Source organism: Grus americana, chromosome 13 (genome assembly GCF_028858705.1).
Source record: "Grus americana isolate bGruAme1 chromosome 13, bGruAme1.mat, whole genome shotgun sequence".
Classification (NCBI taxonomy): domain Eukaryota; kingdom Metazoa; phylum Chordata; class Aves; order Gruiformes; family Gruidae; genus Grus; species Grus americana.
This window is the reverse complement of record NC_072864.1, coordinates 1,999,850-2,027,195: the sequence shown is the minus strand read 5'-3', so window position 1 is coordinate 2,027,195 and position 27,346 is coordinate 1,999,850. Positions and strand designations below refer to the sequence as shown.

The 27,346-nt window shown below is 53.7% G+C and overlaps 3 protein-coding genes across 13 annotated transcripts in view; 2 read left to right on the top strand and 1 right to left on the bottom strand.

Annotated features, from left to right (window-relative positions):
* The window catches only part of ZC3H18 (zinc finger CCCH-type containing 18), a 47,476-nt gene extending 27,321 nt beyond the window's left edge, over positions 1–20,155 (top strand). For 2 of the 11 annotated variants that reach the window (XM_054840703.1, XM_054840704.1), the window contains exons 11-20: positions 5,003–5,203; positions 5,797–5,922; positions 7,476–7,577; positions 9,322–9,465; positions 11,203–11,355; positions 13,468–13,628; positions 14,238–14,434; positions 15,612–15,708; positions 17,469–17,565; positions 19,194–20,145. In XM_054840703.1, the coding sequence (XP_054696678.1) occupies positions 5,003–5,203; positions 5,797–5,922; positions 7,476–7,577; positions 9,322–9,465; positions 11,203–11,355; positions 13,468–13,628; positions 14,238–14,434; positions 15,612–15,708; positions 17,469–17,565; positions 19,194–19,392 (1,477 nt within the window). In that variant the 3' untranslated portion in view covers positions 19,393–20,145. Of the gene's footprint in view, positions 1–5,002; positions 5,204–5,796; positions 5,923–7,475; positions 7,578–9,321; positions 9,466–11,202; positions 11,356–13,467; positions 13,629–14,237; positions 14,435–15,611; positions 15,709–17,468; positions 17,566–19,193 lie in introns of all 11 variants that reach the window. The other 9 variants (XM_054840709.1, XM_054840713.1, XM_054840710.1 and 6 more) reach the window with 8 other exon arrangements.
* Positions 20,156–21,345: 1,190 nt separating this feature from the next.
* Positions 21,346–23,683, top strand: IL17C (interleukin 17C). The gene is made up of 3 exons (XM_054840790.1): positions 21,346–21,425; positions 22,771–23,090; positions 23,301–23,683. The coding sequence occupies exons 1-3, from the start codon at positions 21,423–21,425 to the stop codon at positions 23,548–23,550; spliced, it is 573 nt and encodes a 190-aa protein (XP_054696765.1). The 5' UTR covers positions 21,346–21,422; the 3' UTR covers positions 23,551–23,683.
* Positions 23,684–24,877: 1,194 nt separating this feature from the next.
* LOC129212444 (cytochrome b-245 light chain) lies at positions 24,878–27,276 on the bottom strand. Its single transcript, XM_054841021.1, has 6 exons — positions 27,148–27,276; positions 26,327–26,396; positions 26,042–26,116; positions 25,701–25,784; positions 25,544–25,625; positions 24,878–25,443 (listed from the first exon to the last, which is right to left on the bottom strand). The coding sequence occupies exons 1-6, from the start codon at positions 27,203–27,205 to the stop codon at positions 25,261–25,263; spliced, it is 552 nt and encodes a 183-aa protein (XP_054696996.1). The 5' UTR covers positions 27,206–27,276; the 3' UTR covers positions 24,878–25,260.
* Between the last annotated feature and the right edge of the window lie 70 nt (positions 27,277–27,346).

Below are 27,346 nucleotides of genomic sequence, written 5' to 3'. Positions count from 1 at the left end.
GGAGGCTCTCAAGGCATCAAATGCTCAGCCCTTAGGGTAGATCACATCTCAGATATGTTTAGCTACCTGCTGTGATGATTTCATACTGTAGGTTCAGATTGTATCTCCACTATTTAATTTCAAAGCCTCTCCCCATCAGGCTTTGAAGAAATCTTTTCTTTCTTTTTTTCTTTTTTTTTTTTTTACATGACTGAACTCTGCTTTAGATCGAAACATCTTGAGAAAAGCATATCCTTTGCTAATATTTCACCAAGATCAATTAGCACCAGCTCCAAGGTTCAGCATTTCCCATCGTAGCTGCACGTAGGTGGCTTTTGGGAGCTGTTGTCCCTCTCTATCCACACAAGTGACTTTATTGTGCCAAGATGGAAAAAAAAAATCTTCCCGTGTGCATGCACACTGCTGGAATTTATTTTGCAGCAATTGCAGGTCCCTTCACAACTGCCTTGGCACATGACTCCAGTCGTTCCTCGAGTCTGCTTCCTCTGGAAAATTCCACTGACACCGAAGGAAAACTCACGCCGGCGCTGCTGATGCAACGCTTGCTTTCCTGCAAGAAAACGAAAAGGCCTTTAAATCATCAGTGGACTTTCCTCTTTCAGAAAATTGAGCTGTAACTGCCGGCCAAAACAGTAGCCCTGGAGTCAGGCTGACGTCACGGGTGACCTTGGGTGATAAGGTTTGCGTTACCTGTGGGAGCCATGTCCCACAGGGAGGGGGAAGGAAGGAAGCACTTTCCCCAGGAAGCTTATTTTCCCCTCCAAGATTAGAAATGCTTCGGTGTCATTTGCATAATACATGAGGAGGAAAACTTGAGCCGTGCGACTCTGCTTCCCCCCCATCCCCCCTCCAAATTCTTGTTGAATTCAGTGATGTGCTTCAAGCGGGGTTTATTTGGGAGCCGGAGCGCGTGCGGTCGGGAGCTGGCTGACCTACGCTGTGGTTTGCATTGCCAGCTGGAGCTGCCTTTGTTCCTCCTCTCATTGCCAAAGCCACGTTCAGCTTCAGTTCTCCGCTTGATTGCTGTAATTAAATTCCAGCCAAATACGCATTAACGTGTTCGTTCTGGAAAATAAAGTATTTAGTTATTTTAAGGTTAAAATGGGCTTCGGAAATAGCTAAGCTCTGCAGACCTTGCTCGTGCCCTGGTGATGCAGGATGCTGCTTCTCGGCGCTCTGGAAGGAAATTAAGCTGCTTTTGATCAGTCCGTCTTGTCAATCTTTTGCTCCCTCTGTAATCTTATTTTTTTAAAAACCTTGTGGCATAGGCTTACCTAATTAGGGAGCTAATTCTCAAAGATTTGAAATGTTTCCTAAAAATGGGAATTTGGTGAAAAAAGAGACTGGGATTCACACGTGGGCTTTAGTAGCATATGACTTGCCAGCTGCGCTCTGTTCCGAAGTGCGTTAGGTTTGCCTGCAGCAGCCTGGGGAATTGTGCTGGGCTGAGGATGAACTCGTACAAAGCGCTGTGAGCTGATCTCATGGCTGAACCACCCCGCAGCAGCCAAGCTGCTTCTCTTCTTCGCTCCCCTGTTCGCTGTGGGTCAGCTCTCAGTTGTTCAAGCTCTGCCATGGGCTGGTTGGACTCGCTGACCCAGTGATAAACTGCTTTTATTTTATTATTTTTTTTTCCCCCTCCTTGTTGAATGAAGATGTTGAGTTGGCACACGGAGAGCTCCAACGAGCACCAGATCCAGCACAAGATGGGAAGGGAAGAATTACCTGGTCATGGGAGTGAAAGCAAGGAGAAAGCCTCCCCCTTGTCAGGATCAAATACATCGCTCAACCCACCCAGCAGTGCAGCACCAGGAGCAGCTGTATCATACTTGGCGTAGCTCTGGGCAGCCCTCCTGTCTGATGTGGGCTGGGAGCCACAGGCCGGCTGCCTGCTGCCTCTTCTCAGCAGGCTTTCCTCCGCGAGCCTTACGGCTTCCTCCACTTTCATCCCAGCAACCGCACAGTATCAGTACGCGGGAATAAATTTGATTGAAACGCTGACTGTTTCCTGGGCTGCTGGCTTCTAATAATCTTTTCGGTGAAACTCATACAGGCAGTAATTGAGATGTTAGTCTAAGGCAGACGGTGAGGATCTTGGCAGTTACTCCAGCTTACTTTCAATTCTGACTCCTAAATTCCACTGGAAGAGACGAGCCAAGTGGCATCAGATACCAGTCCTTCATATTAAGTTGAACAAGTTTATTTGGTGATGCTACATGTTGGCCACGCAGGTAACTCTTGAGGAAAGACTTTGAAAATGTCCTGACACGAGCATCATCTTTCTTGGCTATAGTATGGTAACGTATTTACTGCTGAGTCAAAAAGCCAAAGCATATCCAGAAATGAGGCTTTCTGTTGTGGTTTTCCTGGGGAAAAAACCTTTCCTCCAGAAAGTGACTTCATCCAGAGAGAATTGCATCAAACCAGGTAATAGGTGCAAGTAATGAGATTCGCTTTCACAGTCATCTTTGCTCCAAGCTCGCGCCCGAGCTGTGGAGGTCGGTGTCAGTTGTTCCCATGTGGGGTCAGAGCTCAGGTCCAGCTCCCGGGATGTGCTGCTGTTGGATGCGAATGTGGGCAAGTGGGTTTATTTGAGAGAGCAAGAATAAATTCTGTAGGAGACTTTTCTTTCTGAAAACTATTTCAGGAGAGAGTTAAGCCTGGAGAAGGGCAAGGTTGTTCCTCAGTTGTTGGCTTTCACGTTTGTCACCTTGGATGCTGCAATGAAGAGCTTCTCAGCAGGTTTTATCCCGGTCTTGAGATGAGTACTGCCTCTCTGCCTGCCTGCACCTCCCAAAGCACACACGCTGTGGTCCCTCAGAGCGGGACGTGGTCTAGCGGTATTGGGAGCATCCTCGCATGGTGTTCTCCTCCTCCTCCTTTCTGCTGCTTGATACGAGGCATGTAGGCTGTTCCCAACCTCCTCCTCCTTCCTGCTTTGCACTTAGTTGCTTTGAAAATACTCCAGAGGTCAAGATGGCTTCAAAATGAGTTTGTACTACATCTGCTGGAATGAGAGCTTGACCCAGCTATGACTATTTAGTGTGATCAGAGTATAAATAATAGGTCCAGTCTATCTCAACCCCACATTCAGAGTCGTGGTCTTCCTCCATGATTAAATACTCAGATACAGTTGTGGGTATAGTATGGAAAACTAGACCAGCCCACTGCAAATCCATGTGCTGTGTTAAATAGCGTATGTTAGAGCAGCACTGGAAAGGGTGATGATGCTAAATGAAGATGCTGGTGAATAATGCTGAGCCGTAACCCTGCTTGGGACTCTCTTACTAGGCAGTCAGCAATTTTGTGTGCTAAATGCGTAAGCGTCCTCTTCTGAAGCTGGAATGAGAGTTGCGGGAGAGAGAACCTGAAAGAAGAGTTTCCCCTCCCATAAAATTCTGTATATACCAAGACAGATGTGGGACAAATTATAAAATTGCTGTAGTTATATCAGCAAAGATAGGGAAAGAGTAGGATGTTGCACTGGATTTTAAAGTTGGTGTATACAAGTTCTGGAGTCAGGGAAGAGGTGAGAGTAGGAGTTTTACCTGTGGTGAGAGTGTTTTAATATTGCCAAGCAAGGAGGAGATGAGACTTCTTAGTGACTAGTGAAGCCTTCAAAGGGCAGAACAAGCTGCTAACAAAGAGCTTTAATTATCTTGTCTGTTGAAAAAGTGTTGTGGCAAGAAATGCAGTCCATAGAATTATTAGAAAACTTGGAGGTTGCTTTTTTTATCGCAAAAAGGTAGAGGAAGTTGCGTGGGGAGTGGTTGCTTCGGTCGTGTGACTAATGGGGTGGTACTGGCTGAACTCAGCCATGGAAGGTGCCTTTCCTCCCCCAAATTCTTGGAGCGAGAGGGCTCATTATCTTGAGAAAAGGAATAAACGCATCATTGTACTGGTAATTTGATGAGTGCGACAGACTTCATAAACCTTTAAGCAAGCACAAACTTTGCCTAAAACCCGAGGGAGAAGGTTGTGAGCGGGTAATTGAACAGTCATGTGCAGCTTAGAGTAAGGGCGAGGAAAAATCCCAAGTTAAATCACCTGCAGATAAGAAAGGTAATAAAGTCTAGGCCTGAAGAAACTCAGTCTGGGGTACTTAAGGAACTATCTGGTGCAGATGCTGAAAAGTTAGCACTGAATTATTTTCAGAGGGTTGTGGAGAAGGGAAGCCCGGAGAGCCAAAGAAAAAGGGGAAATGCAAGGAGAGCCCTTAAAAGGGAAGGGAGGAGATGGAGGGTATCTAGCCAGACATCCTCATGGTTATCAGCAACAGGAGAGCATGTGTTCGATGGTGTTTATAAGCACCTAGAGAATAATAGGGTGATAAAACCACCATTATGCACTGCTTTATGCTCGGCTGATGAGGTAACCCGTCCCCTTTGTAAGGGTAAAAAGAGATCAATGGCTGTGGTAAGGCTTGTGACACAGTCCCACGTGATGTTCTGATAAGGGAACTGTAGGAGAGTAATTCAGGCTGAATCTCTTCTCTCGGTGCCTGCTGGTTGTTTTCCAGCAGTTCGCTGTGCCGAGGAGGTGTTTGAGATGCACGCTCAAAGTCTGTCCTTAGTCTAGCTCTGATTAGTGTTTTCATTGCCCTGGGGTCTCTGCCCACCAGGTTTGGGTTGGTCCACCTCTACTTGGCACAGGAAGAACCGGGTTTCCCCATCCCTCTTGCACATGCTTGTTTCTGATCCTTGGAGGCCAAAAGCCAAAGCTGAAGTCGGCTAGCAGGTTGCTGCTTGGTCAGTGTGACAAAGTAGTTCGCAAAACTTGCAGGTACTGCTGCTTTGAAGGGCTCACAGTCACTGATTTGCAAAACGATAGCTGTTCTAACACCTCATCACCCCAAAATGATGCTGACTATCCTGCAGTGGAGGCTAAGAGCTGGTATGAAGGATGAATTTCTGAGATGTTCTCCTGGCCCTGTGTTTTTCATTAACCTTACTATATTAAAAAAAAAAAAATCCCAGCTACTTAATTCCTCTTTGTTTTCCAGCCGTCAGCCTGAGCCACCAAAGAAGGAGAAGGAGGCAACCACAATTACCACCACTCAGTCGAAGAGAGCAGATGAATGGAAGGACCCCTGGCGCCGATCCAAGTCCCCCAAAAAGAAACTCGGTGTCTCTGTCTCTCCGAGCCGTGCACGTAGGCGCCGAAAAACTTCTGCTTCTTCAGCATCTGCTTCTGGCTCTTCAAGGTGAGCACGTGCGAGGTAAAAAAAACATTTTTCAGAAAGAAGAGCCCTGAATCTAGGAGAGTTGAGGCATAAGCTGTATCCATTTTCTTTAAATGCTTGAACTTGAAGCTCCTGAAAAGAGGGGAGGAAAAAGTATTGGAGAGGAATGAGGAACACGCTGAATTGAAGATACGGATCTAAAAACTTAAGTCCTCCTGAAGTAGATAGCTTTTCTTGCTGGGATCACTGCACCTGAGATTTTTTTCTGTTTTCTCATTCCTCTGTGACCCAACCTGTCAGGGGATTGTCAGGTGAAAAGGCGTAAAATTGTGTGGAAGGAGTTCTCAAAAAGGGATGGAAAGCCATTAGCTAAAGGACGGGAGGCCTATTCAAGGGCACAAGGGGGGCTAGCAACAACAGGATCCTCTCTAAAAGAGGAGGGGACTGGAGGGGATGGGAACTGAGGAGAGGATATAGTCCTGACCTGCCACCAAAGGGAGGGCAGGTAATTTTTGAAGCAGTGTTTGAGAACTTGGGAAGAGTGTACTGGAAACAAGACCTTGGTCCCAGAGGACTTCTCAAGAGGTGCTGAATTTTTAATATTTTTCTTTCAGGTCCTCTTCTCGTTCATCCACCTATTCTGGTTCAGGTTCCTCGCGATCTCGTTCCAGATCATCTTCTTACAGCTCTTACTCTAGTCGCTCTTCAAGACACAGCTCTTTCTCAGGCAGCAGGTCCAGGTAATGGCTCCTTGGCTTTGAAAGGAACGGTGTTTTCCAAACGCTTGCTAACAGCTACTCTTGCTGCTACTTAAAAGCAAATAGCCAACTCTTGAAATAAAACATTCAAACTGCTTTCCTAAGTGAGGGAAGTAGGATGGACTGCAAGGCAGCCTGCTGGTTTGGTAGTTGAAAGCAGCAGATGTGTCAGCCACCCCCTCCTCTCCCCAGTCCCCCCACCCACGAGCACCGTGCTGTTGTGGCTGGGCTGTTTCCCATGTCTGTGGTAGCTGAGCGGCTGTAGGAGCCTGGCTGAGATTAATGTTGCCATCATTTGCATTTCATGATTGGAAGAAGTTACTGGCATCTCTTTTCTGTTGCACTGGAATTTCTATTTAAAGAGGCAAATCACATTTATTTATTAAAGCAGTCCATGCAGTTGTGTCTTGTGATAGTCCTGACACTTCAAAGTAGCAATTCAGTGTTCCGTGCTGATTAAACAGAGGCATGGTTATTACTCTGCCACTTCCTTGCCCCTGCAGACAGTTTCCCAAGTCTGGAATATGCATAGTAGGAGAACTGGCTCCCTAGATAGGCACCTCTTCAGAGCTGGAATCGCACAGGTACACAGTGTCGATCACACGGTTGATGGGAACGCACAGCGTCGCTTTTGGAGAGGTAGTTTCTCCTAGGAAAGGCTCAGTGGGAGTTGATCTCGATGCAAGCAAGTGTGTGTTTCTGGGGGAGCAGGCTGACCCTCCCCTGTCCGCCCCATTTCAGGCTCTGTTCCTCGCAGGACAATGCCAAGCATAGGTGACACACTTGGATTAGCACACCTCTCTGAAGGTAGGAGACTGAGGAACACCCAAGTGCCTAACTGTTCTTCAGAAAGCTGGTCACTGAGGTGTCTGGCTCTCTGACTTACGAGGCTGCAAGGAGGGTACTTCCAGTCTTGAATCACTTGAACGCCAGCCTCTGGTGTGCTGTGTCAGTGGCTTGCCTCTGTGGGCAGTCCTGATCTTAGGAAACAGCTCTTCCCCTTTAATCTGTTGGCTTTGATATACTCTGCTTAGTTTTTCTCCTTGTGCTCCAGAAATACAGATACCCAGTCAGTTAGATGTATTTTTTTGGGTCTTTCTCCCAGATTTTTTTTTTTGCTGCTCTTTAAAGGATCATGGACTGTACTAGGTGTCACAGGAACATGAAGCAGATTGAAACAAATCATGCTGAACTTGCAAGTCAAAAACCTACTTACTTTCTTGTAGACTTATTCTCCCTAAGGAGAGAATACAGAGTATTGAGAAAGCCTCAGATGTTGGTGCGGAATACCTGAGTGCCTCTCTTGCAGCCAACTCTTATTTTTTTTCCTTTTATTTTCCACTTTTACCACTGATCTGGTGACAGAAGTTAGTTTTGTTGAGCGTAGTCTGGATATGAAACTCAGACCCACGGGGACTAGTTCCTGGGATGCAGTCGCTAGCCGAAGGAGGGAGCGGTGGCTAAATGCCCTGAAAGCCAGGAAAGCCTTCTGCAGTCCCAAGGACTGAGCTGAGAGATGTCTCCTTCCTTTCTAGATCACGGTCCTTCTCATCTTCACCCTCCCCTTCTCCAACACCGTCTCCACACAAGCCACTTGCGAAGGCTAAAGGGGAGTTGTTACCACCTGCTGGTAAAGGGTAAGGTTTTGTCTCTGTTTTGGTAACACGTTGCAGAAGAGGCTCCAAACAGTAGCCTAATTCCTGAGTCAGACCCTTCTGACCTGGTTGGCGGTTTAAGAAATAGAAGATGCAAAATATGACCCACATAGATGAATGCTTAGCTTTGCATATTTAATTAAATGATGACACTTTCACTTATTAAATCCAAGTGAAAGTGTATCCTTAAGTATTATATAGAATCATTTTGGTTGGAAAAGACCCTTAAGATCGGGTGCAACCGTTAGCCTAACGCTAACAAGTCCATCACTAAACCATGACCTGAAGCGCCACGTCGAGGCCCCCGTTATGTATACATGAGTGTTTAAACACGTGCATGATTTACTATTTAAACATTCTGTGTTTGCAGATGTGTGTATACAGGAGCTGTAAGAAAGTTTAATTCATTCCTCTACTGTAGCTTTTGTTAATGGACAGCCTTAGAGTAAAGAAACGGTTCATCTACTTTTAATATTGGAGAGAAATTTAAACAGTGCTATAGCTGTGAAACTATTGGTTCGGCAGATCGTGCCAGCACTCCTGCTCTTTTAAATACTTGAAGTTGCTATTTCACAAACCCCTGTAATACGTAGTAAATTATGGATATGTCGGAGGATGACACAACACCGTAGTGATGTCATCTCTTTTAAGGTGACCTGCAAATAAATTACACCATGGGAATCCCCCTGAATTCTCCAGAATATCGGACCATCCCCTTTGCCACTCTTCTTTTACCTTACTGACCTGCTTTTTTTTTTTTGCCTTTTTTTTTTCCCTTCTCAACTCAGAGGGTTCAACCGTTTAAGGACACACTTTCCGCCTGCAGCGATGTCTTTACACCCTTGTAGTGCACATTGCAGTGCTGGTTTGGTAACACACGACACCAGCCTGCGCTAGCACAGGGATTGTTTTTGCTGCGTAACATTGCATGCGCTTAATCCTGTGTTCTGCAGGGGATGAATGCAGATATTCTTAAGCACAAGAGAAGGAATTAACAGTCTCTATTTTTGCATGCAGACAGCTGCCTCCCCAGTTAATAATAGGCGTGACATCAGTGCTGGGGATGTTGAGCAGTAACCAGCTATTAGAGCAGAGGTTGGAGTGCCCAGAAGTGAGCAGCGCTGAAGAGCCAAAGCGATTCCCGTCTCGTGCAGAGGGTGCTAGACAAAGTCACAAAACCATTGCGTAGCGGTCCTCTGCAGTGGTGTTACCCGTCAAGTGTTCTGCGGGGTAACGCGAGCCAAGGGACGGGTCCAAGGGACGTTTGCACACGTGGGCCCTTTTGCACCCTGCTGAGCCGTGTGAGGGGGAAGAAAGTGTTTTTGCATAAATTGTGTTGCATTTGATTCTGAAGCCTGGCTGGCAGATTTTAAGTTGGTCTATGCGTTTTGGATAAAAATGACATAATCAAATGGGTAATAAACAGTGATTCCACAGAGTCTGCTTCATGAGTTAACTTACAAGTTGTATGTTTCCAGAATTGGCTGTTGTATGGTAACTCGTCTCTGCAAAGGTGACTTGATTTATAATATGGGAAACGGATCCCTGTAAGGGAATCTGTACTGTTTGACAGCATTTTGCTGAAATAGCCAAGTGTCTATAGCTACAGCGATTATATAATATTTAGTTAACAACAAACACTAGTGTGTTTCATCACTTTTGAAAATATCTGTGTTCTGTGCCTACCGACTTTGATCACGGACATGAAAATTTTTTATTTTTGTAGTGAAAAATCTGTGAAGAAACTAGCTGCCCTTCCAGTCCCTCAGCCACTCACTAAAATTACAGCAGCTGCACCGGAGCCAGCCAAACCAGGGGATAATCGAGAGGCAAGAAGGAAGGAACGTCAGACAAGGACTCCACCCAGGAGGTAAAGCTGTGGGGTGGAGTGAGGCTTGATCCTCTGGAAGATAGAGGAAATCCTGGGGATCTTTTGGGAGTACCAACTACACGGGCTTTCCGGTATCAAAGGAGAAACCAGTTTACTGGGGCAGGAAGGAAATGGGAAGAGAGGGAAGGAGTTGGGGGCGAATGCTAGTGACTTGCCGCAGCAAGTGGCTCCTGCCTCTGAAGGCTGGTTGGGGGATGAAGTAGGTGGAATACATGAAATCTGTCAAAAGGGTCCGCAGTGCAAAAAATGGCATGTTTGAGAGACGCTGGTTGCGGAGGCCACGCAGCAAGGAAGCAAAGGTGCCTTTGGTCCAGAGAGCGGATCTGACGTGTTGGAGGGTCAAGGTGTGTGGTGATGGGTTTGGCCCACGCTTCTTCTAAACATGTGCCAGTATGCAGGGAGTGTTTCTGTGGGGTCCCAGGAGCTGGTTCGTCAGCATCCAGCAGTATCGCTGGAGGAGAAACTCTTCACTTTCACTGTTCCCAGTACATGACTTGCTGGCTCCCCTGCTCCACTTCCTCCTCCTGGCTTCATCCTGTGTGACTAGTTTGAATGTTTCATGTGACTTGTTCCGTCTGTCCTCTGTTTTTGTTGCCTTTTTGTCCTCCCTTTGCATTTGAAATGAGAGAGGCTTCCGATGGTTTTCAAACAAGGAGCACTTGTCTGTATTTAAGTATGTTTATGAGGCTTAATCCATTGTATTGTATTTAAAAATGTTACAGGATAAATGCAGGTAGCATTGTCAGTTCATGGAAGGACACGAAGTCAGCTAAGCACAGCTGAAATTCATCGTGCATCCTTCTTACTACTATTTCAAAGCTTCAGACATATGATAGTCTATAGAAGCAATAGCTTGGTGTGTAAGAAATGTATTTAATATAAATGTCTGTCTTATGAGCACTGAGAATGTTTTATCCCTGCAGTAAGGCATGTATGGTTTTCTTGGATCACTGGGAGATGCTTTTTGTCAGGGTGTTTTGAAGATGGTTGTAAGTCTGTTTTCCATTCAAGTTTTCAGAAGCATCCCAAGTCACTTCTTAATTTTGCATGGGATTACATCTCCTGTTTCTTCCCAGTAGCCAAAGAAAAGGCCTGGGCTGAGCAGTTACCTCTCCATAGGTGAAAACTGATCATGACAGTTTCTTTTCCCTAGAAACTCCGTCAGTTCTAGTTTCCATTTCACTTACTTTAACTAGTTAATAATAATCTTGGATGTCATTAGTCACCTTCCCTTATTCTTCATTCCAGCCTTGGTTTTTTTCACACTTGTACCCACACAAACCCCACTGCCCTGTACTCTCCCTGCTGTGCAAATGACAAAACAGCTCTGTTTATGTTAGTACTGGTGTGTTAGTCACAAAAACTGTGATTATAGCCTGAAACACAAGGTAGTCCCACTGTGTTACATAGCTATCAATTTTTCTTTGTAGGAAGCATTTGCTCCTGGTATCAGTAGAGGATTAAGGTGCTTTAGCCTGGCTCTCATTAGCATTATTCAGTCTTGCATAAAACATCTGTTCAGAAAACAGATGCTTCCTCAAGACTGGGAACGCAAGGTTGAGAAGAACATCTGAAACAATTACATCTGCAAAGCACCAATCTTGTATGCAATGCAGAACAGCAGCATCATGCTCAAACTGTCCTTAAACAGTTTCTTTCTAACCCTGTTTCACAACGGAGCGCAGCGAGGTGAGGATGTCGTTTGCTGTCTTGCAGGCGGACTATCAGCGGCAGCATCAGCGGCAGTGCCAGCAGCTACAGTGGTTCCAGTTCCCGATCTAGGTCCTTGTCTCGATCTCTCTCCAGATCTCATTCCAGATCATCATCTGCCTCAGTCTCCCACTCCCCGTCTGGGTCCAGGAAATCCAGGTACAGCCTCAACCCTTCATAACCTTTGCTGAAGTAGGAGATTATAACTCTTCTTAACTGTTGTGATTTCTTGCAGCGAAAGCTCTCTCTAGCTATAGGTAGAAGCTATAGGTAACTAGGAGGTGAAACAAGATTGTTTCTTTGTGTGGTGTTACAAATCCCAAGTCCTGAATCATGACAGTAGTGCAACGTTGGTAGTGTCCTTGTGGCTTACTCAAGGAAATAATCTGTCGTGTGTGCCGAACTGTCTGTTCTTACCTAAATTATGACCAAAACATGTCTTTATGGCCAGGGTGATCCCACATCCTAATTTATTTACGAGGTAACAGTTTCGAGCTACGGAGCTTTGCTCTTCTAAACCTCTACTACCTCTGATTACCGAATGTCCTTAGGGAAGATGCTTGGCCTGTCAGGAGAGGTAGGTCAGAAAATACCTAAAAGGCTAATGATTTTTCCTCTTTGCTGGTGAAGTTGCACGGCCAGTTCCCTCTGTGTTTAGCCCCAAGTGAATAGTTATATGGCTGTTAGTCTGCGGGATTTGTAAACAGCTAACTCCCTCCAGTAAAGAGTCATGAAATAAACCTCTTTCAAGTCCTTCGCTCTGGGTTTTTGCATCCGTTCGCACACAGGAATCCCTGAAACCTCACAAGCAGCCTTGAAACGGGACGCTTCCCTGTGATACCGATTTAAAAGTAGACCAATAGTGTAAAACTACTGGATTAAGTACGACTTGGCTCTGACCAGCGGTAATTCACATATCTGAACTCTGAAACTCCAAGGTTCAACATCCGCATTATTTTACAGAAATACGAACTTGTTTACTACATGCTTGTCGCATTCATCAGATCGGGCAGGGGTGATGCAAGAGGTTCAGAGAGCGCTCGGGCACGCTGGCTCTGCACTGCCCTGCCGTATGGGGCTCGAGAGGAGAAGATGGGGAAGACTTAATGCAGATGTTGCTTGTGTGGCACCAGGGTCATGCTGCTGTTACAGATGTGTGGAAAAGGAGGAGACATAGGAAATACAGTCTGTGCCCAAACCAGATTTGCAGTCACAACCTTGTAGCCCGGAGTTTTCCTGGAGAATGAGTTTCTGGCTCATCCAGTCACCGTTGCAGCAATCGATGAGACTTCTCAAAACTCATCTTTGTCAGGATACCAGCGGGGTAGCAGCTTTGCAGCTTGTTCCAGGGCTTGTCTGTGCTGCAGCTGCCGCAGCCTCTTCAGTCGCAGGCAAGCCGGCTTCCAGCGAGTGAGCTTGGACCTTGCTGGCAAGGCAGTCGCTAGGGCGCAGGAGTCGGTGTGGCCTGCAGAACCTGCTGGAGAGGCTGCCTGAATATTCACGTAGTTAGCGTGCGCCCGGTCCCGCGTGGCAGGGGCTGCGATGCCAGCCCGTTCCCAGCTAGCTGGGATGTTTGCAGCCGCTGCGGTGGTGGCCTGCCCCGAAGGGAAGTCTGGTGCGTAGCTCTGTATTTTTGTCTGATACGTTTCTAAGTAGAAAGTCTCCCTTAAATGAATATAATGATTGTCTGACGTTTTGAATGTTGTGAATCCATTAGGAGATAGCCATCTTATAGGCCCTATTAGAAGATAGTCATCTTATAGCCGTCTTCCCTGTCATTAGCAGTCAGGGCAGTGTGTGCATCCTCAGAACAGGCAGCTGGACTCTCCTGCACCCTCCGGAGCTGGGCAGGAGCTGTGGGACTCCAGGGCTTTTAAAACCTCCATGAATAAATATGTGCCAAACAACAAAAACATTGCCAGGGAACCCTTGACCTGAGCCGTAACACTGACCTGCGCATGATAGCGCACACCCTGCTTTCACTTTTTGTTTACCTGCCGAAACAATGACCTGTTTACATGTTGCCTTAATCCTGTTTATAAATAAACAGTACTTTCTAGACTTGCATCTAACATATTCGGGATTCGTTTGGGATTTTTCATATCGTCTGCACCCCAGGAGACACAGCCTTTGTCTCCTCCTGGTTATTGCCTGCCTTAGCAGCTTTCTGACATCCCAGCCACGCAGGGGAATTGAAACAAAGGTGTCTGTCTCATCACTGCCTGGTTCTTCTTGCATTCGTGACTGTAACGGGTTGTTGGCTCTTTCCAGGTCCCTGAGCGTGAGCAGCGTTTCTTCTGTCTCTAGTGCCTCCTCTAGCAGCAGCTCTGTACGCAGCGCCGACTCCGAAGACATGTACGCGGACTTGGCCAGTCCTGTTTCCTCAGCCAGCTCCCGATCCCCGACCCCAGCACAGCAGAAGAAAGGTAGAGGTACCTGGTTTGGTATTTTCTTCTCCAGGGGGTCCTGGGAAAAGAAAAGGGGAACACAGATCTGCGTATGGCTTGCTCAGTGATACTGTGGGCTCCAGCAAAATTGTTGAGCAGAGGTAGACGCTTGTGGCTGGTGTAGACTGGAGGAGCCCAGAGGCTTCACCTGAGGAGGGTGAGACCATGGAGGAGGAAGGCTGTGGAGCAAACACACCTTTGCATCCTTCCATCCGTGTGTCTCTGGCTGTAGAGATGCCTTTTCCTGCCTGGGAATTCTGCCTGATGCCCCCTCTCTTACTTTTGTTCTCTTTCTTGCGAGGTGGTGCTAAATCTTTTGGACGACTCCAATATCATGTTGCTCTTCCTCTGTTCTCTTAGACCGTAGCAGAGTTAGCGGCAAGAGCCTTTTGTTCTTTGTCTTTTATGTTCAGCATCCTCTCTGTGGAAATTCTGGTTTCCTGAATCTTTTGACCTTGGGGCCACACGCTGTGCTAACTGGTGTGGGCTTTTCCAGTCCCTGCAGCAGCACCCTCTTGCCCTGCCCCTCCAAAGGGAGGGTGGGCAAAAGGAATCGGTTGTGAGTCAACTACAGCTGCTCTCTGATTTCTACAGGAAAGTCAAAAAAAGAAGATAGCGCTAAAGAGGAGAAGCGGAAACGGGACGTGCCCACTCAGCTCCTGAAATCGGCCAAGCCCACCCAGGGGAGCAAATCGCAGCAGCTCCTCCAGACCCAGCAGCCCTCAGCCCCCCAGTCTCAGCAAGGGGGCTTCAGCGCTCACAAAGAGATCAAACTGACGCTCTTGAATAAGGTGAGGGGTGGGCTGGGTGCGATTCCCTCCGCATGGGAGATCCGAGGAGCGGATGGGATGGATAGTGGGGCTCGGGGCTGGCGGAAGGGGAGCTCTGGGCTCTGTGCTGTCGGGATGAGCTCAGCCGGGTAGGTCTGCAGCTGGGATTGAAGGGCGGCAGACAGAACCAGTCTGGCAGCACACACCCTGTGGTGGCTTGAGTTTGGGACTGTGTTGGCGGCTCCCCTGGGGCACATTCCTGCTACAGCTTCAAGGGCTCTTCATCGCTTTATCGAAGGCTGCAGCCGGAGCACGGGGGCGAAGGCGTGCGCGACGCGGTCCCACATGTGCTGGGGCCTTGCCCACTGAAAGCATGCTCCCCGCACACTTCCGAGCGAGCTCTCCTCCCACTGCCCGCTCTGGAGCAAACTGCTGACGAGTCGTTAACTGAGTCAGGAGGTAAAAGTGGCGATTGCCTCGCCTCTCTGGGGTGCCCGCCACCAGCCACGCTTTCCGCAAGGCTCTTTCCCCTTTTGCGACTGAGCCTGATGCCCCAGTTTGGTGCCTTCGGCTGAGATTGCAATCCAGATCATGTGGGAGAGTTTGGCCTCGTGGGGTTTTGTGCCGGAGCAGGGTGTTGGCCCCAGTCACGTGGGTAGGTTCCTGTTTTTGAAACGTTAATGTTTTTTTTTCTGACGGTCGAAATTTCCCCGTTGCAGTCTGAGGCTGCAGTTTTCTCTACTTCCCTGTGCTATGACGTGAGGCGCCTTTATCGAGTCTGTGAAGCATGCTCCATGGGGAGGAGTGTGCAATTACACATAACTACCGGCTGCCACGGTCAGATCCTGGAAGAAGGCACGGCTGCACATGCCTCCTTGACATGTGCTATCTTTGGTGCTGCTGAAAAAAACCTTTGCAAAATGCTGCTCTCTTCCCATTTCTTGCAATCATGAAAATAGCCCGTGAAACGTGTCAGCCCCAGTGCCAGAGGGCATTGCTGTTTGCTTACGGTTGTAGGGGAATTACATGGTGCCAGTGATGGTTGGGACTGGTATGCACAAGGAGTTTAACAGGAGATGCGCTCGCGTGAGCCAGCCAGCACATCACGGGCACCCGTAGCAGGAAATATCTCTGCCTGCTTCCCTCCCCAGAGGGAAGTGGCTGCTCAGCTCCGTTGTCTGTTTTAATTCCATTTTAGGCAGCTGACAAAGGAAGCAGGAAGAGATACGAGCCGGCAGACAAAGACAGGCCGACCTCTCCTCCAGCCAAACGGGCGAACCTGTCGCCTGACAGAGGTGAGACATCAGCCATCCCAGGGACTCCTGGCCTGGCTGGGTTCCCGCTCTGCCGCGGTGCTTGAGCGACAAATGTCCCGTGAAAGTCTCTGCTGCAAGAGTCCGCTCGCCAGAGAGGTTAACTGCAGGCATGTGTCCTTCCAAAACCTCGGAGCGTGCGATTGCCACCAGATAACGTGGGCGTATTAGCCGTCCTGCTGCAAAAACACGGTGGAGGGGAGACGCTCCGGTTTGTGAAGTAAGCGAGGTGAGGTCAGCCCTGGGCAGGTCAAACCTGGCCTTGCCTAGCTGTCTTGTGGTGCACGTTGCGAATACCTTGGCTCCACTATGTCTAAGTCCACTGCAAAACAAAAAAACAAATAAAAAAAGCCTTTGCTTTGAAGACACTTCTCCGCTGTAGGTATGCATCCATCTCACAGCGGCCTCCTGTTCCCTAGTGACGTCGTTGGACGTGGCTGTGGAAGTCGTAGGGTTTTCCCTTACTGTATCCCGGGGTCTCCTCTGCCTTGTATTTCAGTGCATCGCATTGGAAATTAGTCCTCCTGATAGACAGGCTTGTGGCAGTGCTTAGAAAGGGCATGCAGGCTGCCAAGGCTCCGCGATGGATGCAATAATTGGCTGGATCACCCATCCTGCAAAATCAAGACGATTTCCCCACTAGTGTGTGACACAATCTGATCTGCCCCACATGTTTAGAAAGACACGAGCTTTCCAAGTGTTCTCCTGCGTCTGAATCCTCAGTGGCGGTGCTAGCACCTCAGCGCCGCATCAAGCGGGACCCAAATGCCGCAGTCTAGCCTCTGCTGAAAAACAAAGGGAGGGGAGAGTCGTCGGCCAGAGGTGCTTGGTTTTGACGTACAAGCCGGCATTGCCACGTGATGTTGTTTTCCCTGTTGTCTCAGCTGTAGGTGTATCTTGTTGACTCTGGGTGCCAGCCAGAAAACATTTCTGTGCTAATAGCCTGGTTGCATTCAACTCCTGCAAAGGCAGCGTGGAAAGGACTGGGTGAGGTTGAAGTTCACTGGGATCTAGTTCACAACTACTGCTGAGCTGCAGACAAATGAACGGGCCGACCTAGCAAACTGTGCTGATTTCATAGATACATACGTGTAGATGTAATTATGTACTTTTTTTGTTGTCTCTACATTATAAAGCATTTTTAAGCAGTGGCAAATGGGACACAAGCATGTTTCCCACCACCGGTGAGTCCCCACGGCAGCTCCATTTGGACAGGGCACGACGGTTCAGTCCGTGCTGAACAAACACGGGAGTGATGCTGCCTGTGGATTGGCCCCAGCTGGCTCCGAAAGCGGCAGAGCTGCGCTCGCCCAGCGTTCTTTAAGCGAATACACCCTGTTATCTGGCCAACACGGAGCCAGCTTGGGTGCCGCTGTGCCCATTGCGCACAAACCGGACGATCTGCCGGGGGGGGTAATGGAGCACTGACTCGGTCTGCGAGGGCCGAGCCTGCCCCGCAGGTTTGCAAGCAAAGCACGGTGGAGGAGCCTTGTTCTGGCAGCCGGAGGGTGAGGAGAGGGCCGATGCGGCTCCCCGCAGGTGATATTTTGTACAGCTGACCGTGGGGCACAGCCTTGACAGGCTTTTCTGCTCCCCCTGCAGACGGGGTGCACGACAGTGGGTTCCTTTTCTGGCTGCGGCTGGACTTTGCCTTTTGTTGGCATGATGTGATCAGTCTCGAGAGAACATCCGACAGTAGGCAGGGTAGTGACCTGACATCTCACCTTTTCTTCTCCCGCTAGGCTCTCGTGATAGGAAGGCAACCGGGAGACTCTCTTCACCCAAGCAAGAGCGACAGAGGGGCCAGAACCCGAAACCTTCTCCTGCGCAGACAGACAGGTCAGTGCCCGCTTGTTCTCATGGGTCTCTTGTGGGCCGGGCTAGGGCTCGCACTTCTCCGGCGGTTCAGTTCTGAGGCTCTCCGGCCATAGTTTCCAGTGGAGGCACAGCGAGAGGAAGGACACAAAGCTCCCTGGGCAGGAGCCAGAGGTGCTCCGGGGTTCACGTGGAAGCCACCGGCTAAGCCCTTCCAGCTCAGAAACGAGCCAGAGCCTGGGGGTTTTCTTGAGGTCAGTCCCAGCAAGAGGAGCCAACTGGGTTAGGTGCAAGCTCAGTCATGCCAATGCCTCTGCCTCTCGTTAGCGCTGCAGAGCGTTAACGAGAAAGTACAACCCCGTCACCCCACTGCCGAGCTCCTCGTGGTGCCCAATTCCCTTCCCGCTCACTTTTGCTGCTGTGAGATGTTAAAAATGTGGCCCCTGAATGGTGACTAGCCCTGGCTTTGCGCTTTTCCATCCCCTCTGGTGACCGGCGACCAGCTCACGTCCCATTTCTTGGCAGTCTGCACCCGCCGCCGTGTTGGGAATATCCCATTGCAGAACTGGATGTGCGGCTCCGGGGGCCTTGGGCTGTCCTCCACTCAGAGCCCTTTGGCTAAAGAGTTGTGGAGCACCTTCTGTGGCACACCTAGCGCTTCCTCGGCCCTCCTGCCTGTGGCCAGCTGGCGCCGCTTTGCATTTCTCTAGCGTCATTTCTCCGAGGATCTCCGCGAGCAAACGGACGCAGCCCTGTCCCGCACCGCTGCGTTCCTTGGCCGGCAGGACTCATGTCATCCCCTCTCCCCAGCCTGGGGCACGAGCGTGCCTTAATTTCTCTGTGTCAGAGTCTTCCCAAACCAAAACGTAGCCCCGGCTGCCACAGCCCCATCCTCCTTCAGGCCCCAGGATCCTATTTTCTAGCAGTGAAGAGGAACCTCAGCCTTTCCAGACCGATACTGTTGACCGCATCCTTGATTCTTAACCCTTTTTGCCTACCGCTGTTTGGGGCGGCAGCGGTGGGTTGGACCACCGGCACGGGGGTGGTTAAGGACACAGCGGGTTTCTCTAGGGCAGCCGCACGGTAGGGCTGTGTCCTGTCTTGAATTCCTTGGCAGGCTCGCGATGGACTCTGTCATCCTTGTCCCGTTGTAAAAGGGAACGTGGTGGCCAGCGGTGGGAAGAGCCACGGGCCACTCGCCTCCGGCACTGGTCACAGCTGGATCCAGGAAAAGCCGGTGCTGCCAGCAGCAGGGACCGGTGGCTCCCGTCCTCCCCGCGTGCAGGGGAGGGAGCTTTCCCCCGGCTTTGCTTTGCTCCCGCAGCAACGGCTTCGGCCCACAGCAGAGCAGCTTTGGAGCAGGACCGGAGCGCGGTGCTGGGTGGTTGTGAGCTCCTCACCACTGCCACAAAACCCCGCAGCATCGCAGGGCAGGGGCTGTCAGGATTTGAGGCCGTGGGGTTCTCCAGGGCTGCTCTCCCCTTGTTACTTGTACAGCACAAGCTCCCTTGCGGGTACGCATCCCCCGGGGAGCTGCCGGTGCCGAGAACGATCCTTCCCACCGGAGCAGATGCTGATGGGTTGGTTCCGTTGCGGCGTGCCGCTGGCGAGCATCGTCTCACCACCCTCTCCTCTTTCTCTCTCCTTCCCAGGAAACGCCAGCTCTCGCCTCAGTCCAAGAGCTCCAGCAAAGTCACAAGCGTACCGGGCAAAGCGTCCGAGCCGGGCCCCACGGGCGCCAAGGCGGGCAAGTCCAGCACCCTGTCGCGACGGGAGGAGCTCCTGAAGCAACTCAAGGCGGTGGAAGACGCCATCGCTCGCAAGCGGGCCAAAATCCCGGGGAAAGTATAGTGGGCCGTGCGCGGAGCGCCGCTCTGCCCCTTAGTGACTGTTCATGTTTTTATAAATAGTGTAAAAGCGGCCACTTTGGGATTTTGCAGTTCTGTCTTATTTTGGCTGCGATTCTTTTTAAAAAAAAAAAAAAAAAAAACAAACCACACACGAAAAAAAAAAATAATTGAAGTTTTGTCAGCTGAGACGCCTGCGACGACTCGCTCCGGCTCCCAAAGGGGGAGCGGGGCCAGCCCCCCATCTGCCGGCGCCGGTTCCATGTAAATTATGCACAGAGGACTCCAGCCCCGTCGGATGCTCTCGCTGTTCCTCTCTTTCTCTCTGCCCTCTCCTCTTTGCTAGCCTTGAGTTGTATTCTCCTAGTTAGCCCTGCTGTGTGTTGAGTGTCTTCAGCAATGCAGTTCTATATACTGTGTAACGAGAGAGCCGAAAACTGCTGTGAACTACTGGCAACATCACCTTCTCCCCTGCCCTCCCCCCCAGGAACAAAAATATATATATATTCTTGACTAAAGTCTGATTGGGAAAATGACCTGTCTTTTATTTTAAGCAGCAAATTGTTCTAGTTGATTTAAAAGGAGCCCTGAAGGTGTTGTGGGGATGTCTGTCTAACAAGGAGGGTCCTTTTTTTTTTTTCTTTTCCTTTTTTTTTTTTTTTTTTTTTGGAGGGATCTCCCTGAAATAAAGTATTTTGATAACCAGTTCTTCCCTTCTCTCTTCTCTCCATCCCTTGTCCTCCCTCTCCCTTGCTTTTGGGGGGGGGGGGGGGTGTGCCTGTCCCCTGTCCCCCCATCTTTGGGCGGTGTAGTTTATTTTTCCCCCCTTCAGTGGCTGCGTGGACTCCACTGTCCCAAGGAGCGGGAAGAGCTGCAGCAGCTTTTGGGGGAGCACCCTGTCCCCTCGCTGTGGGTGCCCCGGTGTTGTGGGGTCTCCCAGCCTTGCACCCACTATTAAACCAGTAAGCCACTGGTATTAAGCCTGTGCTGTAGCTGCCTTCAGCTGGTATAAGCTGGGGATGCCTCAGGGCTCATCCAGACCTTTGGGGGATGAAATATGGGGTCCCTGCTCCCCTTTTGGGTGCAGCTGGGGGGGGGGGGCTCTCTGTGCCTTGTTCCCTGCCTGCTTGGGGTACATGTCACTCCAAAAAGTCACTGCCAAAATAGGTGCAAATCCCATCTCTTTGGTAAAAAGCCCAAAGCGTGGCAGTGCCAGCTCCTGCAGTCTTGCAACTTTTCCCCACGTGCTTTTCCCCTTCCCAGTGCTGTGCTTCCCGCTGTACTGGGAGCACTGGGCTGCTAAGGCAATGCAGCCTGACCCCCCCCCCAATTCTTTCCCTCCACACCAAAGATTTTGGGGAATATCAGAAGGGGGGGGGGGGGGGGAAAGGTAGAGCCCTTCAAACCCTTTCCAGGGTTGCCCAATTTGGGATTTCTGCCCCGGGAAGGTGACGGTGATATCACCGTCGGGCTTGCGCAATGGGGTCAGGGCTGAGGCCGTGGCGTGGGGGACGGGGATTCTGTCCCCGTTGGGGGGGGGGGGGGCTGGTGGATGGGTACCCAGGGCATCCCGTGCCCGCCGATGGCGGGCACGGGATGCCCTGGGTACCCATCCACCAGCTTTCCCCTGACCTGGACCACACAGTCCCACCATCACCTCTACGCCCATCACCATCACATCAGATCAGCCAAACTAGCGAACACCCCCTTCCCTACAACTCTATATACATCCACACCCCCCCACACACACAACCCCCCCCACCACCACCACCCTTGCTCAATTTTAGGGGTATCAGGAACCAATTTCCGGGCTGGAACACGTTGAGTTGAGAAGGAAGTATGACAGCCCGCGGGGAGGAGGAAGGCAGCCGGAGCTGGAGTTTCCAGGTGTGTGTACATCACCTGCCCGAGCCCTATATAAAGGCGTCGGCGTCGGCGGTGCTGCCACTCGGCCGCTCGCATCCCCGGGGCAGCACTTCCTAAGGGCCCCCCCACATTTTTTTTTCCCCTCGGCATCTTCCCGCGCCCCGTCTGATGGTAACGCCGGGGCTGGGGTGGGGAGGGGCTGGGGGGGGGGTTTGGGTGCGAACGGGGTGAGCGTGGGGTGGGAGGGACTGCTGGCGGCTGGGATGGCGTGAGAGCGTGTGTGTGTGTGCATGTGTGTGCACGTAAGTGCAAAGGAGGGGTTGTGCGTGCTCTGTGTGTGTGTGCACACACATGTGTAAGGGCTCCCCAGCTGGAGGGGGTGGGAATGTGAAGGGTGGTGGGTGCTGCTGTGTGTGTCTGTACACGTTGTGCTGGCAGTGCACGTGGACATGTGCATGCTGCTGGGGTTTTGCACACACACACGTGTGTGTGTGTGTGTGTGGGAATACAGCGCTCTATATGTGTAAGGGCTGGCCAGTAGTGTATGTGCATGTGTCTGGTTCTGTGCACACAGGCTGGCAGTGTGCGTGTGTCTGTGTGCACATGGGAGGGTAGGTTGGGTAGATGCATGTGTGCTGGGCGCGTGCACGCGTGTGTGTTTGTACATATGCATATGTCCATGTGCGTGTCTGCATATGTGCTCTTGCTGCTGTGTGGGTGCATAGATGCACACAGACTGATACCTCTGTGTGTGTGTGTGCGCGCGCGCGCACATCTGTGTATGTGCATGGCAGGCTAGTGTGCTTGTACATGCACACACGTGCACATTGGTGCTAATGTGTGTGTTATGCACATGTGCTTGTATTCTTTATGCATGCACACACACGTGCTGGCACTCGGGTGCCTGTGTGCATGTTTGTGCATAGCTACACGTGTGCTGGCATTCTCTGTGTGTGTGTGTGTGTGTGTGTACATACAGATACTCTCTGCCTGGGTATAGCTCTGTGTGTGTGTGTGTGTGTGTACATACAGATACTCTCTGCCTGGGTATAGCTCTGTGTGTGTGTGTGTGTGTGTGCACGCGCGCTGGTACCGTGTATGCATGCACACGTGGACATATGCATGGTACATCTTTGGGAGTGTAGCTACATGTGTGCTGGTACCCTGTGTATGTACATGCGTGCACACACATGTGCTAGTGCATGTGGGGGTGTGTGCTCATGCTTGGCAAGGTGGGGGGGGGGTTGGGGGGGGGGTGTGTGTGTGTGTGTGTGTGTGCGCGCATGTGAGGTGCAGGCACACGTGCTGGTGCTCTGCATGTCAGAGCCCTCCGGGGCTGCAAGCTCATCCCAAGGGACACCCCCCCCACACCCCCGCCTCCCCTCGGGGGGGGGGGGGGGGGGCCTGAGGGTCCCTGTGCCGGGCCGCGTCCCCGGGGGCAGGGGTGGGTGCCGGGCAGGGCACAGGGTGCCGGGCAGGGCACAGGTCTCCCCCTCTGACCCCGGTTCTCACGCAGGGCTGGCTCGGTGCCCTGGCACTGCTGGGCTCCCTGGCGCTGTGCCGCAGCCTGCGCCGCCCCCCGCACCACCCCCACGTCCACTGCTACAGCGCGGGCGAGCTGCGGGACGGCGAGGCCCCCGCACACCTCCTGGGCCGCAGCCTGCGCTGGGACCACTACGTGCCGGTGCAGCTGGTGCCGCAGCTGGAGCGTTTGCAGGAGGCCACCGGCCACCGCCGCCACCGCCGCCACCACGAGCGCGCCTGCCCCGCGTTGCAGCTCCACGCCGGCCTCCACAGCGAGCCCAACGAGCGCTCCATCTCCCCGTGGCGCTACCGGTGAGTGACCCTGCCTGGGACCCTCAGCCCCCCCCCCCCCCCCCCCCCCCGGCTGCTGCACCGTGACTCAGTTTCCCCGAGCATCCCTCACCTGCCTTTTCCCGGGGCATCCCTGTTGCTCACCCAGAGGGGCTGAGCCCCATGCGGGGTGACCTGTTGGGGGGGGGCTCAGGGGAAGGGGCTCACTGACTGTGCCCCCCCCCCCCCCAGCATCGATGAGGACGAGAACCGCTACCCGCGCAAGCTGGCCTTCGCCGAGTGCCTCTGCAGCGGCTGCGTGGACGTCAAGACGGGTCGGGAGACGACGTCGCTCAACTCGGTGGCCATCCACCAGACCATGATGGTCCTACGGCGCAAGCCCTGCCCACACCCCACCGGCCCCGGCCTCGTCACCTTCGAGGTGGACTACATCAAGGTGCCGGTGGGCTGCACCTGCGTCCTGCCCCGCACCGGGCGCTGAGCCCCCCCACCCTCCCCACCCCTGCTCCCGTGGAGCCCCGTAGCGTGACCGTGTCACCGCATCCACCCCCCCACCCGTGCTTGTTTTAAAGCACCCACCCGGCTCCCTGCCCCCCTGCAGCTGGGTGTCCCCCTCTCCCCCCCTCCCCCCCCCCAACCCCTCACCTTGTTATTTATGAGTTATTTATGAATCTTGCTGCTGGGGGAACTTTTTTTTTTTTTTAAACCTCATATTTATTGCTGACCCCCCCCCCCGCCCCATGAAGGCTGCAGCTCTGGGTCCAGCATCACCCCCACGGCCGGACCCTGCACGCGCTGCCCGGGGGCTCGCTGGTTATTTATTCCCCCACAGAGCTATTTATTGTCTCCTCTATTCGTGCTATTTAACGCTGGCAGCATACAGCCTGCAAATAAACGCCGACCCTCGGGCACGGTTCTTGCTCTGTTCCCAGCCAGGGTACGGGGCGGGGGGGGGGGGGTAAAGGGGTGCGGATGGGGGTACATCCATGGGTGTCCCTGGGGCGATGCTCGGCTGTGGGGCATCTCTCAGCCCCAGCGCGGTGGGCAAAGCACCAGTGCACCCAGCACCCAGTGTGGGAGGAACTGGGAGGCGATGGAGAGGGCAGCAGAGCAGTGGGGTGCCCCACATCCCCAGCCCTGGAGGGGACCAGCCCCAGCACCCACAGCACCCCGCCACCCACACCTTTCCCATAGCTCTGCCCCCAGCACCCACGTCCCGTGGGCCCAGCGCCACCTGCTGGGGCCACCCCACGTGCCCTGCCAGCACCCATGGGTGCATGGGTGCACCCCTCACCAGGCTGGGGTGCACACGTGGGGCAGAGGTGGGCCCAGAGCAGCTGCTGATGCCCAAGAGGGTCAAGGACTTGTCACCACCAACCAGGACACGGTCTCACATCACACCCAGGAACCCACGAGTGGGAGTGGGGAGGGAAATGCCCCCCCCCCGCCTCCACTTTCCCTGCTGGGGGGGGTCACCCCAGGTTTTGGGGGCTCCCCTGGGACACACTGTGCAGCTGGGGTGCAGGTCCACCCCTGGGGACAGGGGACACCGCGCACGTCCCCCCAGCTTCACCCCACCACTGCGTCCACGGAAGATTTGCGAGGGCACAGCAGCGTGGGCCCCCCCCCCTCCACGTGCCCCCTGAGGACGTCACCCTGTCCCCTCCACTGGCCCCACTCTGCACGCCCCCATCCCAGCTTCAGCTGCACCACGGGGTTTGCCCATAATCGGGCTGTTTGTCCTTAAACCCCCCCAGCCGCAGCCCCACAGCTGCAGCTCCCCGGGGAGCAGGAGGCAGGGCAGCCGCTGCCTTTTCCACTTTTTATTACAACAGCAACCGCAAAAGTTACAAAAAACAGCGAGAGCCGGCGCAGGGAGCAGAGCTGCCCGATCCCCCCCCGCCCCCCATCCCCAGGGGGCTGCAGACCCCTCGGGGAGCTGGGGAGTCCCCAGGGAGCTGGGCACCCCCAGGAGCTTGGGATCCCTTGGGAAGTTAGGAACCTCTCAGGGGGCTTGAGCATCCCCAGGGATTTGGGGATCCCCAGCCGCAGGGGAAGCCCACAGGGGCTGAGCATCCCCGGGGATTTGGGGATCCCCAGGAGCCGGGCACCCCAGTTTCCCCTCGAGGGGCCGGGGTGCAGCTGGGAAGCAGGAGCACGAGCGGTGCAGCAGCAGCAGAAGGTCCCCCCGTTACTCAGCCTCGATGGGGATGGGGTTCACCTGCCCCCCCACCTCCGCCGGCTGCTTCTTGCGGGCATCGGCGGGGGGCCGGGGCGGGGGGTTGCTGGGCGGCTGCTTGATGGTGTCCCCCACGTGCGGCCGCTCCCGGGGCTTCTGTTCAATGGGTCTCCACTCCTCCCCGCGCACCGCCGCCTGCAAAGCCATGGGGGCCGTCAGGAGGGACCCCCTCCTCTGGCAGGGCACCTAGCCCCCCCCCCCAAAACCCCCCCCCCCAAAGCGGCTCCGCACTCACCAGCAGGTAGATGCCGCTCGCGATGCCCAAGCAGACAGTACCCAGGATGGTGGAGAGGAGGAAACCAGCGGGGACAGCCAGGCTGTGTGGGAGAACGGGGGTTCAGGGGGGGCTAGGGGGGGGCTGCACCCCAGCCCCAACCCCACAGCCCACTTACGCAGCGTGCAGGACAGCGCGGATGTAGTAATTCCTCGTGAGGGGCCCAAACACCTTCACCACTGCCGTCATGTACTTCTGGCCACTGCAGAGCGATGCCGGGGGGGGGGGTGTCAGAGGGGGTGCCCCCCCCCCGAAGGGAGGCACCCAGCCCCAAAGCACCCTTATCCCCACGCTGTCCCTGCATGGGACACCCCAGAGCACCCACCCCTGGGATCCAGCCCTGCTGCCATCCCACCGCTCCCGACCCTGGTGCCATGTCCCTGTATCGGGGGGCGGGGGGCAGTACCAGGGCCCCCAATTCTGGGGGTGAGGAAGGTGAAGAAGGGGGCCATCACTTACCACCTCTCCATGGTGGAGCCCTTTTTCCGCTTGCTCCTCGGGTACTCGAGCAGGCAGACCAAGACGCCTGCCACGCTGCGGGGAGGGGGGGTCAAGGAAAGGGGTGCTCGGCGCCAGGATTAGTCCCTAGGCACAACCCTCACCCCCCAAAAAAAGGGCTGTTTGGGGCAGAGAAAGAGTGATTTGGGCCCAGACCGGGGCAGAGGAGGATGTCTGCCCCATCTGTGAGTCGGGGCAGGGTTTCCCCCCCCAGACCGCTCCCGGGCATCCTCTCCGCAAGGATACATGGCGTAAGCCGCGAAGTACCAGCCCTTGAACTGCCCCGCCACGGCCACGATCCCGCCCGTCAGCATGACTGCAGGGACAGAGGGGGGCTGCTGGGGTCCCTGCCCAGGGATACGGCCCCCCCAAGCCAGCATATGGCCCCCCAAACCCGGGATACAACCCCCCTAAACCCGGGATTATGGCCCCGGGGACCCTGACATGCGGGGTGCCAGGGAGATGCTGCGTGTGGGACCCCCCTGCATTCAGGGAAGGGAACTGGGGGGGCTCCAGGCTGGGGAGGGGGGCTCGGAGGGGGGGGTTGGTTTTTTTAGCCCCCTGGCCATATGCCACCTCCACATATGAGTTTTGCTCCTCTCTGGCTGCCCTGCGTGGGCAGAAACCTGGGGAGAGGAAGGGGAGGAAGGGGAGGAAGGGGAGGAAGAGGCTCTAGCCCTGCGCATCCCCAGCGGGGCCGGGACTTCCCGGTCCTCCCCGGCGCCTCCCGCTTGCGCCACCCCGGAAGCCCCCAGCGCCCCCCGGTCGGCGGGGCCGGGCCCCCCCCGGGGTTGCCACCCTCCTGAGCGGGGCCGTGCCGCTGCGGCCCCCCCCCCCCGGGGGCTCAGCCCCCCGCCCGATCCCCCCCCGCCGGGCGCTCAGTTCCTGCAGCCGCGGGCTGCACCGGGGACCCCCATGACCGGGGGGTGTTGGGGGGGGGGGGGAGCCGGGTCCCTGCGCGGGGCGGGGGCAGCACCCAGGTGCCCAGCACCCCCCCAGCCCCTGCACCCCCCGCCCCTCTACCCTCACCCCAGTCCCCTGCGCCCCCCGGCCCCCCCCGCACTCACTGAGCCCGGCCGCCAGCGCCTGCTCGTTGGCCCACATGGCCCACTCGATCTGCCCCATGGCTCGGCTCGGCTCGGCTCGGAGAGGCCCGGTTCGGCTCGTTCCGGCCCGGTTCGGCTCGGCCCGACCCGGAAGGCGGATACGGCGCTACAATGTAACCACGCGCCCGCTCCGCCCCCTTTGCCACAGGCCACGCCCCCT

Excerpts from the sequence above, each read along its gene's own strand:
- IL17C (XM_054840790.1), top strand. Across the intron at positions 23,091-23,300 it reads ATCTCCCCGTGGCGCTACCG|CATCGATGAGGACGAGAACC; the intron begins GTGAGTGACCCT and ends CCCCCCCCCCAG.
- LOC129212444 (XM_054841021.1), bottom strand. The coding sequence starts at position 27,205 with ATGGGGCAGATCGAGTGGGCCATGTGGGCCAACGAGCAGGCGCTGGCG. Across the intron at positions 26,397-27,147 it reads GGCGCTGGCGGCCGGGCTCA|TCATGCTGACGGGCGGGATC; the intron begins GTGAGTGCGGGG and ends CTGTCCCTGCAG. Across the intron at positions 25,785-26,041 it reads GGCTCCACCATGGAGAGGTG|TGGCCAGAAGTACATGACGG; the intron begins GTAAGTGATGGC and ends ATCGCTCTGCAG.